This window comes from Stegostoma tigrinum, chromosome 13 (assembly GCF_030684315.1).
Source record: "Stegostoma tigrinum isolate sSteTig4 chromosome 13, sSteTig4.hap1, whole genome shotgun sequence".
Taxonomy (NCBI): domain Eukaryota; kingdom Metazoa; phylum Chordata; class Chondrichthyes; order Orectolobiformes; family Stegostomatidae; genus Stegostoma; species Stegostoma tigrinum.
In genome coordinates this window covers 11,583,816-11,598,568 of record NC_081366.1, presented here as the reverse complement: position 1 = coordinate 11,598,568, position 14,753 = coordinate 11,583,816, and the positions used below count along the sequence as shown (strand labels likewise).

Genomic DNA, 14,753 nt, shown 5'->3' with positions numbered 1-14,753 from the left:
GCTCAGTCGGTCTGGCAAAACTTGTGGAGAGAGTCAAAGAAACATAGAAGATAGGAGCAGGAGAAGGCCATTCAGCCCTTCGAGCCTGATCTGCCATTCTTCACGATCGTGGTTGCCCAAATCAATAGTCCAATCCTGTTTTCTCCGCATAACCTTTGATCCCATTTGCCCTAATTGCTGTATCTAGTCGCCTCTTGAATATTTTTCAGCATCAACTACTTCCTGTGATAATGAATTCCAAAAGCTCACCACTCTTTGGGTGAAGAAATGTCTCCTCATCCCTATCCTAAATCATTTACCTGAAATCCTCAGACTGTGACCCCTGGTTCTGGACACACCCACCAACAGGAACATCCTCCCTGCATCTACCCTATTCAGTCTTGTTAGAATTTTATAAGTCTCTATGACATTCCCTCCTCATTCATCTGAACTCTAGCGAAAACAATCCCAAACTAGTCAATCTCTCTTCATACATCAGACCCGCCATCCCTGGAATCAGCCTGGTAAACCTTTGCTGCACTCTCTCAAGCACAAGAGCATCCTTCCTCAGAGAAGAATACCAAAACTGCACACACTATTCCAGGTGTGGTCTCACTAAGGCCCTATACAACTGCAACCCATCCCTCCTCCTGTACTCAAAACCTCTTACAATGAAGGCCAACATACCATTTGTCTTCTTTACTGCCTGCACCTGCATGCTTACCTTCAGCAACTGGTGCACAAGGATACCCAGGTCCCATTGCACACTCCCATCTCCCACTTTACAGCCATTCAGGTAGTAATCTGCCTTCTTGCTTTTGCTTCCGAAGTGAATAACCTCACATTTATCCAAATTATACTGCGTATGCCATTGATTTGCCCACTCGCCCAACCTGTCGAGATAGGATCAAGCCATTTTGCTCCGACATTTGATTAAATCATTGGCTGATCTGATTGTGGCCCCAACGCTACTTTCGTCGGTGTAGGCATCACTGGTCAGGCCAGCATTTATTGTCTATCCCTAACTGCCCTTGAACTGAGTGGCCTGTAAGGCCATTTCCAACAGCAGTTAAGAATGAGCCATATTGTGTAGTCTGGAATCACCATGGAGGCCAGACTAGGAAAGGGCATTAATGAACCAGACAGGGTTTTATAACAATTGAAGTGTTTACATGGTCGCCATTAGGCTACCTCTTTCCTTTCGATATTTCAAATTTTATTGAATTCAAATTTTGCCTTCAAACCCATGTCCCGAGAAGTTAGCCTGGGGTTCTGGATTACTAATCCAGTGTTATTACCTCAACACTACTGCCTCCTCTTATACCCACTTTTACCCTTTGATTCCTTTCTGAATCAAGAACCTGTCTAACTCAGCCTTGAGTGTGTTCAATACCTGCCTCCACTGCTCTCTAGGTTGAAAACTACTGATTCACTACTGTCCATTAGGGAATGAAATCTGCCTGGGAGGTGAGTTGAGGCAGGTAACCTCACAACCTTTAAAAACTACTTGGATGGGCACTTGAAGGAAGGATCAGAGGAAGGAGTAAAGCTGAGGTGTGGAAAAGTTACTTGAAGCAGGGAAAGAGGTAAGAAGGAAAGTGGAGACAGGGAAAGCGGAAACAGGTGTCAAGCGTGAAGGAAGCACATGGGGGAAGAGGAATATGGGGGAAGAGGAATATGGGGCAAGGCAGTAGGTGGAAAGAGGGAACACGGTGGCTAGGGAAAATGAGGGGAAACTGAGGGCCAGGTTAAGGGGTGAATTGAGGTGGAAGAAAAGATGGAACGCCAAGAGTAGGGGAAAGATGGTTCTTTGAAAGGGAAGTGATAATGGAAAACTAGTGAGGTAATTTAGTAACTAATAGGTCAGTGGTAATGTATATTACTTTTATTTATCCTTCCTGTAACTATTAGTAACTCTATAACCCAGTGATATTAACGCTGATATAGCTGCACTGCTCAGGGAGTGGTTGGGCACCCCAAGTGATAATATATTAAATCAGACCAAGTCTCTTTGGATTCTCATTCTATGTAATGATGATAATGATGATGATGACTCTGAACTAGAAACTTTAGTCAGAGCCAAATTGAACCTTGATTTCACACGACACAAGACTAGCCAGAACCAAATCCAAATGAACATGTTTTAAGCTGGTCCACATTGTCTTAACCCCAATTTAGTGCCAACTAAGTATAAACTACTCTATGCCAAAATCAATGCAGAATGAAATTCCATAGAATCCCTACAGTGTGGAAACAAACTATCCAGCCCAACAAGTCCACACCATCTCTCCAAAGCGCACCCCACCCAGACTCACGCATCCTCTATCCCTGTAACTCTGCATTCTCCATGGCTAATCCACCCAACCTACACATCCCTGGATGTTGTGGGCAATTTAACATGGCCAATCCACCTAACCTGCACATCGTTAGACCATGGGAGGGAACCAGAGCACCCAGATGAAACCCACACAGATACAGACACAGGGAGAATTTGCAAACTCCACACAGATACAGGGAGAATTTGCAAACTCCACACAGACAGTCACCTGAGGCTGGCATTGAACTCAGGTCAGTGGCACTGTGAAGGCAGCAGTGCTCACCACTGAGCCATCATGCTACCCAGGAGTCAGAGCTGCAGCCTTGAGGAGCAGGGGGAAGCGGGTGATAGCAGGAGGAACAGGATCTCAGGCAGGAGCGAGCAGCTTATGGGCTGTGCAGACACCATCAGGCCCTGCTCCAAGTGCCTGAAAACCCAGTACAGAGGCAGCCAGGAAATGGGAGTAAATTCTTTATTATTACTCCTTCATGGCAAAGCATCTCGGGTTCATACAGTTGTAGACTCATATAATCTGAGGCCCTTTAACCCATCAAGTCTGTACTGACTTATCTAATCAAACTCTAATAGACATTGGCTCAAAAATCTTTCTCTCCCATTTTAACTTGTTTTTGCCAATGGCAATTCTCAGTTTCCATTCCCTTTTCACCCCACAATGTGACAATTTTTCAATGTTTACCCATTAGACTGTTCCCAGTTTTACCGGAAACTGGTAACAAGTTTAATTTGGTTTTCCCCAATTGCTAAAATTGCTGCAGATCAATAAGGTCAGCTGTGGGAACGATACGGAAACAGAATGAGGCAATTTAACTCCTAAAACCTGTTCCACCTGTCTATGAGACTTTGACTAAAACTGCAACCTTACTCCAATATCCAACTTTTGACTCAAAGTTACCTAAACTCAACTTCATGCCAATTACCATGTGCCAAAATCAATGTAGAAGTTTCATCGATATTAGAATAACTACAGGACACGAAGGAGCCACCTAACCCCTGGCCCATATATTCTTCCTTCAGAAAGCAAAAATCTGCTCATTTCAGCTTTAACACTAACAATTGATTTTGCATCGATGTTGCTATTTGCAGGTGAGAATTTCCAATCTCTCCATCCTTTTCCTAGAAGACATTTTTGCCAATTTCACTCCTGAAAGATTTGGTTTGAAAAGGAACCTGTGGGTTCATTTCTCATCCTGAATATCTCCATGTCAATCATGAAGCAGGAATGAGTGTTACAATGAGGGCCAGATTTTCTTGGATTCCAGTAGATTCCATGGACCTTGCAAAATGGCAGGCTGGATGGGGGACCCAGACTCAAAGGTTACACACCCCATTTCCAGCATATCCGAAGTTTGCTAACAGGATTGGGCAGGGTGGGAATAACACTGGGGAAACACAAATTCAGTGACACCTTTTGAGCTGAATTTAAGGAGGCCCATGTAGCAAGGCCATGAACCCACAGTGTAGTAGTCAAGAGCGATACTGGCATTGGAGGTTAATTCCAGATATGAAGGGACTGTCTTATGAAAGCAGTTTAAGTGGGTTTGTACTCATTGGAGTTTAGAAGAATGAGAAGAGACTTTATTGAAGCATAAGACTTTTATGCTGCTTGACAAGGCACTTGCAGAGAGGTTGTTTCCCAATATGGGAGAATCTAAGACCAGAGAAGGCATAATCTCAGAGTGAGGAAGGCAGAAATGAGGAGGAATTTCCTCTCTCAGACAGTAGCGAATCTGAGGAATTCTTTATTGCAGAGGGATGTCAAAGTGGGTCATTCAGTATATTCAAGGCTGAGAGAGAGACTTATATCAGTAAGGGAATCAAGAGTCAGTGGGAAAAGATAGGAAGGAAGGTGGAGTTATGGATGATCAGACCAGCCATGATCTCATCGAATGAGTCATCTCAATGGAAAGAATGGCTTCTTTCTGTTCCTATGGCTCATGATCTTTTGGAGGTTAGAACAATGTAGAACATAGAATTGTACAGCACAGGAACAGGCCCTTCAGCTGTGCTGACCATGATACACATGGTCTGTATCCCTCTATTCCCTGGAGTGTCAGAGGCTGAACGGTTGACTTTATAGAGGCTTATAAAATCATGAGGCCATGGATATGGTGACTAGCCAAGGTCATTTTCCTAGGACAGGGGAGTCCAAAACTGGAGGACACAGGTTTAAGTTGAGGGGGGAATGATTTAGAAAGGATTCGGTGGGTAACCTTTTCACACAGAGGGTCGCGCGTATATGGAATGAACTGCCAGAAGAGTTCACGGAGGTGAGTGCAATTACATTTAAAAGACATCCAGGTAGGTACATTAATAGCAAGATTTAGAGGGATATGAGACGAATGCTGGCAAATGAGATGGATTAGGTCAGATTTGGATGTCTGCTTGGTGAAGACAAGTTTAACCAAAAGGTCTGTTTCTGTGCTTTATGACTCTATTGTTCCAAGAAATTACATTTTCATTGGAATCACCAGGAATGAAAATTGGGGGTGAACCTTGAATCCAAGGTGGACGTGCCAAACCGGGAAATTTGTGGCAGGCAGCAAGTTTCCATCATACACTCAGAGTCCAACCACCCCCGAAAGCATTTATAGGGATAGAATCATTTTTAGTGTCACAAAACTGGGAGCAGAAGTGAGCCATTCAGCCCATCTAATCTACTCTGCCATTCGATGGCTGATCTGATAATGTACAACTCCATCTTCCTGCATTGTCCCTGTAACATTTCATTCCTTACCAATTGTGAGACTTGTGGTGGAGGTGCCAGTGTTCGACTGGGGTGGACAAGGTCAGAAGTCACATGGCACCAGGTTATAGTCCAACAGGTTTAATTGAAAACAGAAACCCTTGGAGCACTGCTCCTATAATCAAGTGCAATGGAAACAGCAGCACTCAAAAGCTTGTAATTTCAAATAAGCCTGTTGGATGTTAAGCTGATGTTGTGTAATTGCTGGAGTTCAGACTAATGAGGGGGCATCTCATCGAGACTTATAAAATTCTAACAGGGCTGGACAGGGTAGATACAGGGAGGATGTTCCCGATGGCAGGTGTGTCCAGAACCAGGGGTCCCAGTATGGTGATCCAGGACGGACAATTTAGGATGGGGATCAGGAGACGTTTCTTCACCCAAAGAGTGGTGGGCCTGTGGGATTCATTACCACAGGACGTAGCTTATGCCAAAACATTGAATGCATTCAAAAGGAGACTAGCTGTAGCACTTGGGGAAAATGGGATAAGAGGTTATGGGGAGAAAACAGGATTAGGCTGTTGAGTTGGACCATCAGCCATGATTGTGAAGAATGGTGCAGCAGGTTCGAGGGGCCGAATGGCCTCATCCTGCTCCTATCTTCTATGTTCCTATATAACATCTGAGATCGAAAGAGACCATAAGCTGCAAGAACAAAATAGACCATTCAGTCCATCTAGTCCTTCCTGTCATTCAATGCAATCATGGACGATCTGATAAGCTTCCACTGCTTTAGCGGCATAACACCTGGTTTCCTTACGTCGGACACAGGTACAGAAGTAGGCCAGAAGTCTCAACATTATATGAAGTAAATCTATTAACATAAGAAGAAGGGCCAAACGGTGCTGAATTAACTGGGGAAGAGGGCTGGGTTCTCGGTGTCATGCGCACTGTAGAGTCCCCGCCCTGCTTGTTGAGGCCAGGGACTGGGAGACAGGCATTCGGGTGGCTCTGGCTCCGCGGTGCCCCCTCACACTACCCCCTCCCCCCCGGGCAGGATGTGGCTGAGCCCCGAGGAGGTGTTGCTGGCCAACGCGCTGTGGGTGACAGAGCGGGCAAACCCTTTCTTCGTGCTGCAGCGGCGGAAGGGCCACGGCCGAGGCGGAGGACTCACCGGTGAGCAATGTATCCGTGCGGTAACACTCCGCCTTGATGGACAGCACTCGCCGGCCAATCACAGTCCCGGGACTCGCGGGCCCGGCCAATGAGCGGAGCGGCGGTGGGCGGGCGCTGGCTCCATTCTGATACATTCTATTATTTTTTATGTTCCTTTTTGTAACAGAGTTTGAGGCGTTTCGTAAGAAAAAAATTACAGCAGTTTGGAACCATTATTGAAGTTCTTGCAAATTCAAACATCCTTCCCCCACCACCCGTTCACGTAGGGGGCGAGTTTGCAAGGCAACCCCGTATTTGTGAAATTCACCTCAAAATGTTCTTGCTGTAAAAGGTTTTATTTATTCCTTTAGTTGGCCAACGTGAGTTGATGCCACGTCACAGCTGTCTTCACTGTGGTAAGGATCAATGCCTCTGTCCACTGGCTGCTTCCCTCTTGGTGCCTACAGTTCCCCCATCCCACAGTATATGAGAGAGAGATTTGTACATTGATTTCATCTGCTTCCCACACCCTACCCTGCTGACCTTTTAGAAGATGTCCTGCTTCCTTCGCGTAGCAGTTTAATCAAGGGTTTGCGACTTGTCCACCTTCAGGAGAACAAAGCTCCCTTTTTGAGAACCCGCACATGATGCCTTGGCACAGGCTAGTTTTAATTGTAGTGCCGTTTACTTGACTTGAGCTCCTATCCGGGTTGACTTACCCAGTGCCAGATTTGAGGTTGTGCTGCACTGCCAGGGGAGGAATACTGAACGAGCACTGCATTCAAGAGGGCTGGTACCAAGATGCTGCATGGTTTGAAGTGCTGTCTTTCAGATTAAAATACTGAACAGAGATAATGGGAACTGCAGATGCTGGAGAATCCAAGATAACAAAAGTGTGGAGCTGGATGAACACAGCAGGCCAAGCAGCATCTTAGGAGCACAAAAGCTGACGTTTCAGGCCTAGACCCTTCATCGGAGAGGGTTCTGGAATAAATAGGGAGAGAGGGGGAGGCAGACTGAAGATGGAGAGAAAACAAGATAGGTGGAGAGGAGAGTATAGGTGAGGAGGTAGGGATAGGTCAGTCCAGGGAAGATGGACAGGTCAAGGAGGTGGGATGAAGTGGTAGGTAGGAGATGGAGGTGCGGCTTGGGGTGGGAGGAAGGGATGGGTGAGAGGAAGAACAGGTTAGGGAAGCAGAGACAGGCTGGGCTGGTTTTGGTTTTTTACTGAACAGAGCCTGGCCTCTTGTTTTCATCTACAATCCTGTGAGCACGCTAATGAGGCCAAGCGCATCTCATGGAATAATTATCCCACTGCTGCCAGGAGTTTTTGGGTCCTCTGGTAGTGCACTTAGTCCTGAACTGAGAGGCCTAGAATCAAGTCCCACTGACTCCAGAAGTGTAATAACATCTCTAAACAAGTTGATTTGAAAAAATAAGTTAAAATAATGCATGAAGGAGACCGTATGGTTTGTTCGTGTTCACTGCCTGCAAGGACTGACTTGACTAGCCTGACTCCCCTTTTCTCTGTCACCCTTTTTTTCTCTCTTCAGATAATTATCCGCCTCTCTTTTGAAGGCCACAGTCAAATCTGGCTGCAGTACTGTTCCATTGTATCTCAGATTATAACCATGCATTGGGTGAAAATGAATACTTCTTGTGAATCTTTTATTTTGCCATTCATCTTTATTCCGTGTCCTCTAATTCTAGTCATTCATCAAAAGGGGACAGTTTCTGTTTATATACTTTGCCCTGATCCACTATTGAATTTTTTTGTCATGTTTCTCTAAGGTGGACAGCCTCAGCCTCTCTATAATCTATCTGAGTAACTGAAGTCTTTCATCCCTGGAAACAGTAGTGTAAATCTTTTCTGCACTCTCTCGAACACCTTGAAATCCTTCCTAAAATGTGATGACTAAATTGGAATCAAGACTTGGTTTATGCTGAACCAGTGTTTTATCAAGATCAGCCATGATAAACTTATGTGTTCTGTACCTCTATTTAAAAAGCCCAAGATTCACCAGTGCCTGATTAACCACACCTTAAATTTGCCCCTGCCATCTTTAATGATTTGTACATGTGTATCCTTGGGTCCATCTGTTCTGCAATCTTGTTTTGGATAATTCCTTTTTTTATTGCTGTTCCTCATTCTTCTCAAACATAGAAAATAGTAACAGAATTGAGCCATTTGGCCCTTTTGAGCCTGCTCAACCATTCAGTCCAAGTCAGTCTCCTGCTCCTACTTTCCCTCCATTAGATCCCTTTAACTCAAAGAACTGTCTCCTTGAAAACTCTCATGCTTCGGTCTCAATTGTTTTCTGTGGCAGACAATTCCACAGGCCCACCATCCTCTGGTTGAAGAAATTTCTCCACATTTGAGACCTAAATGGCCACTCCATATCCGTAAACTGTAACCCCCTGCTCTGTCCTTCCCCAGTCCTTCCAAAGTGACTGTGGTCCTAACTAATCCATTCTGTCTTCATACATCAGCCCTACCATCACAGGAATTGGGATCTTGCAACTCCCCTGTTAATTTTACAAGCCTACCTAGGCCCTGTTGAATCCATACCAATATCTTCCTCACTACTTGCAATATTTGCAACTTTTGCATTATCTGAAAATTTTGAAATTGAGTTCTGCACATCGAGGTCCAGGTTATTTAGCGCACATCATGAGAAACAGTGCTCCTGGCACTGGCTCCTGGGTTGCCTCCAGTTTATGTTCAGTCTGATAAATGATTCCTGTCACTCAGCGGCTTGTGTAGACGTGCTGCCACTGTCCTTTCTCAGTGATCTGATCACTTATCTCTCTTTTCTTTCCTTGTAGAAGCATGCTGTGTGAAAATTAGCTTCTAAATTTTCAACCTTACATCAGTGACAACACTTCAGTTGTGGTTCATCGGCTGTGCACTGGGACATTCTGAGGCTGTGAAAGGCATGATGGACATTACAGTTCTTCCCTTAGTTTGGTGTTTGAAAAGACCCACTGTTTTCATAAAAGTGGAGTGAATATTCTCACAATATTGTCACAATATGTTCCAGCAATGGATTTTCAGATCATAGATCACTAGAGAAGTGTTGACATTTCAATGACTTCCTTCCAGTAATTCCATATGCTATTTCTTTATTTATACACTGATCTGATCATTCTATCTCTTCCCTATTCCTGGTTTATGTGTTAACTCTCCCAATTCTGGGAGAAGAGAGTGCTTGAGTGTCTCTATAGTCCTGTACATGCAGATGGGCAGGGAAATATATTTTTAAAATGTAGGAGCTGAAGTAGACCTTTCAGCCCACCAAGTCTGCTCTCCCATTCAGTAAGATTATGTCTGATCTGATAATCCTCAATTCTTTTTTCTGCCTTTTCCAATAGCCCTTGATTCCCTTAGTCATTGAATGAAAATGAGTTTTTATTGTGATCCTTTTATTTTGTCATACATTTTAAATCGGTGTCCCCAGCCTAGCTCTCAGCTCCAGGATATCTTTGCAGGAGTTCCTCAGGGAAGCGTTCTAGGCCAGACCACTTTCAGTTGCTTCATCAACGACCTTCTGTCCATCATAACGTCAGAACTGGAGATGTTCACTGACAAGTACATGATATCAGCACTATTTACATCTACTCAGATACTGAAGTGGTCCATGTTCAAATGCAACTAGATCTGGAGGGTATCTAGGCTTGGGTGACAAGTGGCAAGTAACATTTGTGCCACACAAATGCCAGGCTCTGACCATCACCAATAAGAGACAACTAGCCACTGTACCTTAACGTTCAATGATGTTGGCATCACTGAATCCCTTGCTGTTAACATCCTGAGGGTTACCATGACCAGAAACTCAGCCTGACTCACCACATAAATACAGTGATGATAAGAGCAGGCCAGAGGCTAGGAATACACATGGCACGTAACTCACCTGCTGACTCCCCGTAGCCTGTCCACCATCTACAAGGCACTAGGTGGGAGTTTGATGGAATAGCCTCTCCACCAGTAGCTTTACACCATCCTGCACAAAGCAGCTTGCTTAACTGGCACTACATCTGTAAGCATCCAGTCACTCCACCACTTATCTGTGTAGTAGCAGTGTACTGCCAACAAGATGCATGACAAAAATTCACCACTTTCACCTCAGACAGCACCTTCCAAACCTATAATGCTTTCTGTCTAGAACGACAAGGGCAGCAGATACAGGGGAACAGTACCACTGACAAGTTCCCCTCCAAGCCACTCACTATCCTGACTTGGAAATATATCACCATTCCTTCACTGTGGCGGGTTCGAAATCCTGGAATTCCTTCCCTAGGGGAGCTTTTGGGTCAACCTACAACACATAGACTGCAGCGGTTCAAGAAGACCACTCACGACCACCTTTTCACAGGCACCTAGGGACGGGCAATAAATGGTGGCCAGCAGCAACCCCTATGGCCCACACATGAATAATCAACAATATACTTTCTGATCCAGCCTTGACAGCACTGTGCAGTAAAGAATCCCACAGACTCAGTACAGTTTCAGAGGAAATTCCTGCTCATCTCTGTTTTAAATGGGAGAAGCATCATTCTGAGGCTCTGCTGTTTAATGCTTGACTGTTCCACAAGGGTAATAACCTCCTACATCGACCGTGTCAGGCCCCTTAAGAATGATATAATGTTCAATAAGATCTCCTCTCATTTTTCTAAACTGCAGTGAGTACAGGTCCAACCTGCTGAACCTCTCCTCGTAAGAAAACCCCTCAATACTGTTAACCCAGTGAATCTACTCTGAACTGCCTCCAGTGCCAGGATATCTTTCATTTGATAAGGTGGCCAAAACTGCGCTCAGTATTCCAGGTCTGACCTGACTAGTGCCTTGTGTAGTTAATGATTTGGACTTCAAGGGCACCTCGGATGGGCAGTAAATGTTGTCAACCAGTGTCTCACATGTTGTGGGAGAAAATGATTGATTGATTGTGATGCTATTCTGTGGAATAGCCAGAATGCACTCACTCTGAAGACTCAAAGGATGGCCACGAGGGCAAATTACTGATGAGTGCTGTGGAAACAAATCCGCTAAGCGGGAGGGAATTGTGAAAACAGCACTGGCCAATGGTGAATGGTCCGATGGGTGTTTGGAAGTGGTTTATAGACAGCACCCTGTGAAAATTAGCCAATGACTCACCCTTCAGTGAAACAGCCATCTGCCAAGCTGTCCCGTGGACTTTGGAAGTTCCCCATCAAAAGCTGTTGACATTGCTCACCAGAGAAGGGATTATGAACAGAGAAAATAGTGTGAGGGAAGGTGTGGGGAGTGAGTGGGCACAAAGCAGGGGCCTGGGAGGGGATAGTATTGGCAAGACTGAGGAGGAGAGTTGGTTCAATGGAGAAATGTGTGAACAATGAGCATTAGTTAAAAAGTAAATAGAATGTTTAGAAATACTCAAAAGTTGAAGAAGACAGGAAACGCTGACACAATCACTTATACTTGCATCTGAGAAGTATTTTCACAGTGAGATCCTTACTCATGATTATGTTATTCAGTGTATTGCTACCTCTGCCTGAATTTTCACCAGCAAGTTGGATGCAATGTTGTTTATTCTACAATATACCTCTGATTCCACTACCATTCCTCCTCTATAGTAGACTATAAATACTGGGCTATAATGAAAAGTTTTATTATTTAAAAATGTATTATAGAGTGGAGGGAATGTACCTGGTGTTATCACGGGTATAAACTGGATGACATCAATAATTCATAATGCTCTAGGTGCTGTAAGTCCATCATTTTTTTCCTTATTCATTCAATTAATGTGTGTTGGCTGGGTCAAAATTTGTTGCCCATCACTAAATGCCCTTGAGAAGATGATGGCGGTGAGCCACTTCCTTGAACTGCTGCAGTCCATGTCATGTAGATACACCCACAGTGATTTTAGGGAGAGAGTTCTGTGATTTTTGACCCAGAGACAATAATGAAATACTGATGCACATTTCCGAGTTAGGATGGCGTTTGCTTTTAAGAGTGGACTTGCAGATGGTGCTGGTGGTGTCCTGAATTTGCTTCCCTTGTGCTTTTACATACTAGTGGATGTGGATTCAGAAGTTTGCAGGTAAAAGATACACTCACTGCAGTGTGTCTTATGGATGGTACATACTGCTGCCACTATGTCACTTGTGGTGGGAGTGACTGTTAAAGCTGAGTGGAGGTAGCACCAATTAAGCAGGTTGCTTTCTCTTGGATGGTATTGAGTGTCCTGGGAGCTGCACTCATCCTGGGTCGTGGAGTGCATTCCATTGCATTTCTTGAGCCTTTGTAGATGGTAGACTGGCACTGGAGAGTTGAGAGGCAAAATACTTACAACAACATTCCTAGCTTCTGAACTGTTCATGTAGCCATTGTATTTGTATGACTGGTTTGAGTAAATCCTGGCTAGTGGTGACACCCAGGTTGTTGACCATTGAGCGAGTATTCAGTTCTATCCTTTTCAGAGCAAAAGGCATCGAAACCTATTTGCCATGGTATTGTCAATGGTATTGGTATTGCGGATGAATTTCAGTTCAGAAAAGTGTGAGGTGCTGCATTTTTTGTAGAAAGAATTTAGACAGACAATACAAATTGGGGTATAATTCTAAGGGGCTGCAGGAGCAGAGAGACCTGAGTGTATATGTGCACAGATCATTGAAATGGCAGGACAGGCAGGAGGAGCAGGAAGTGAAACAGTGTTCTCAGCTTTATTAATACGGCCACGGGGTACAAGAGCAAGGTGGTAATGTTGAACTTGTTTCAGACATTTGTTTCGACCTTAGATCAAGTATTGTGTACAGTTCTGAGTGCCACATGATGGGAAGGATGTGAATGCGTTAGAAAGAGAGTGAAGAAGTGAACAGTTAGCTATGTGCATAGATTGGAGAAGTTGAGAACTGTTCTCCCTAGGGAAAAGAAGGTTAAGGGGAGATCTGATAGGCATTTTCAAAGTCACGAGCAGGCTGAATAGAATGTCCTGCTCATAAAAGAAACAAGATCAAGAAGGCATACTTTTTTCAGTGATCAGCAAGAAAAAAAAAGGCTGAAGTGAGAAAAATAATTGTCATGCAGCGAGTAGTTAGGTATGGAATGCACTCGAATTGTAGTGTGGCTGATTCAATTGAGGCATTCAGAAGGGCACTGGATGATTATTTGGATAAAAATAATGCACAAGGGTTTGGGAGAAAAGCAGGAGATTGGCCCTGGGTAATTATGCTGGTTTAATGAGCCCGTGCAGACATGATGGGCATGAAATTCATCATGCCTGTCCAGACGAAATGGTCTCCTTCTGCCCAGTAACACTCCTGTGATTCTGATTCATAAGGTGTGCTCCCCAGAATTTCAGACAGTCCTTCACTTGAAACCTGATCAGCTATTCACAGATTTGAGTGACTGTCTTCTGTTTATAAAGCCCCTTACGCTGTATGCTTTTTAAACCACCTTTTCAACTAGTTTATCACTTTCAAAAATTTCTGCAGTTGCACCCAGATCCCAGTAGCCTTCCACCTCCCCCTCAAAATAGCACCGTTTTAAAAGCCAGTTGCTTCTTCATGTTGATTCTTCCAAAGTAAGTAGATTTTTGACCTGTCCCCTTTTTCACTGGTCCAGGTAACCAAAACTCTTTACGTTATGTAGTTTTGCCAAATTCTCCAGCTTGTTTAGCTTGGATGTACCTACACTGTTGTTTATGAGGATTCCTTTAGTTGGGAGCTACGTACTTTCACCACTCGATGTAAATAGTTCTGGTTTCCACCCGGAAATGGAATCATCTTCTCCACATCTAATTTATTTGGTAATCTTAAAGACCGCTATCAGACCTCGCCTTGCTTTGCAGTATTCTAGAGAAAAGACCTCTGGTGAATGTCAACGACCGTCCTGGTGTGTGGAAGTCTGTCCGGTGTTGGGTGTACAGAGGTGATACAGCAATTTTGGATCTGTCCAGTGTTGGATGTACAGAGGTGATGCAGCAGTTTCAGATCTGTCCAGTGTTGGGTATACAGAGATGATACAGCAGTTTTGGATCTGTCCAGTGTTGGGTGTACAGAGGTGATGCAGCAATTTCAGATCTGTCCAGTGTTGGGTGTACAGAGATGATGCAGCAGTTTTGGATCTGTCCAGTGTTGGGTGTACAGAGATGATACAGCAGTTTTGGATCTGTCCAGTGTTGGGTGTACAGAGGTGATGCAGCAATTTCAGATCTGTCCAGTGTTGGGTGTACAGAGATGATACAGCAGTTTTGGATCTGTCCAGTGTTGGGTGTACAGAGATGATACAGCAGTTTCAGATCTGTCCAGTGTTGGGTGTACAGAGATGATACAGCAGTTTTGGATCTGTCCAGTGTTGGGTGTACAGAGATGATACAGCAGTTTCAGATCTGTCCAGTGTTGGGTGTACAGAGATGATACAGCAGTTTTGGATCTGTCCACTGTTGGGTGTACAGAGATGATACAGCAGTTTTGGATTTGTCCAGTGTTGGGTGTGCAGAGGTGATGCAGCAGTTTTGGACCTGTCCAGTGTTGGGTATACAGAGGTGATGCAGCAGTTTTGGATCTGTCCAGTGTTGGGTGTACAGAGATGATGCAGCAGTTTTGGATCTGTCCAGTGTT

General features: G+C 44.4%; 1 protein-coding gene across 2 annotated transcripts in view; it reads left to right on the top strand.

Annotated features, from left to right (window-relative positions):
- Window positions 1–5,974: 5,974 nt before the first annotated feature.
- LOC125458255 (TBC1 domain family member 9B-like) overlaps window positions 5,975–14,753 on the top strand; it is a 62,890-nt gene continuing 54,111 nt past the window's right edge. For both annotated transcript variants that reach the window (XM_059650565.1, XM_059650564.1), the window contains exon 1: window positions 5,975–6,176. In XM_059650565.1, the coding sequence (XP_059506548.1) occupies window positions 6,059–6,176 (118 nt within the window). In that variant the 5' untranslated portion in view covers window positions 5,975–6,058. The remainder of the gene's footprint in view (window positions 6,177–14,753) is intronic.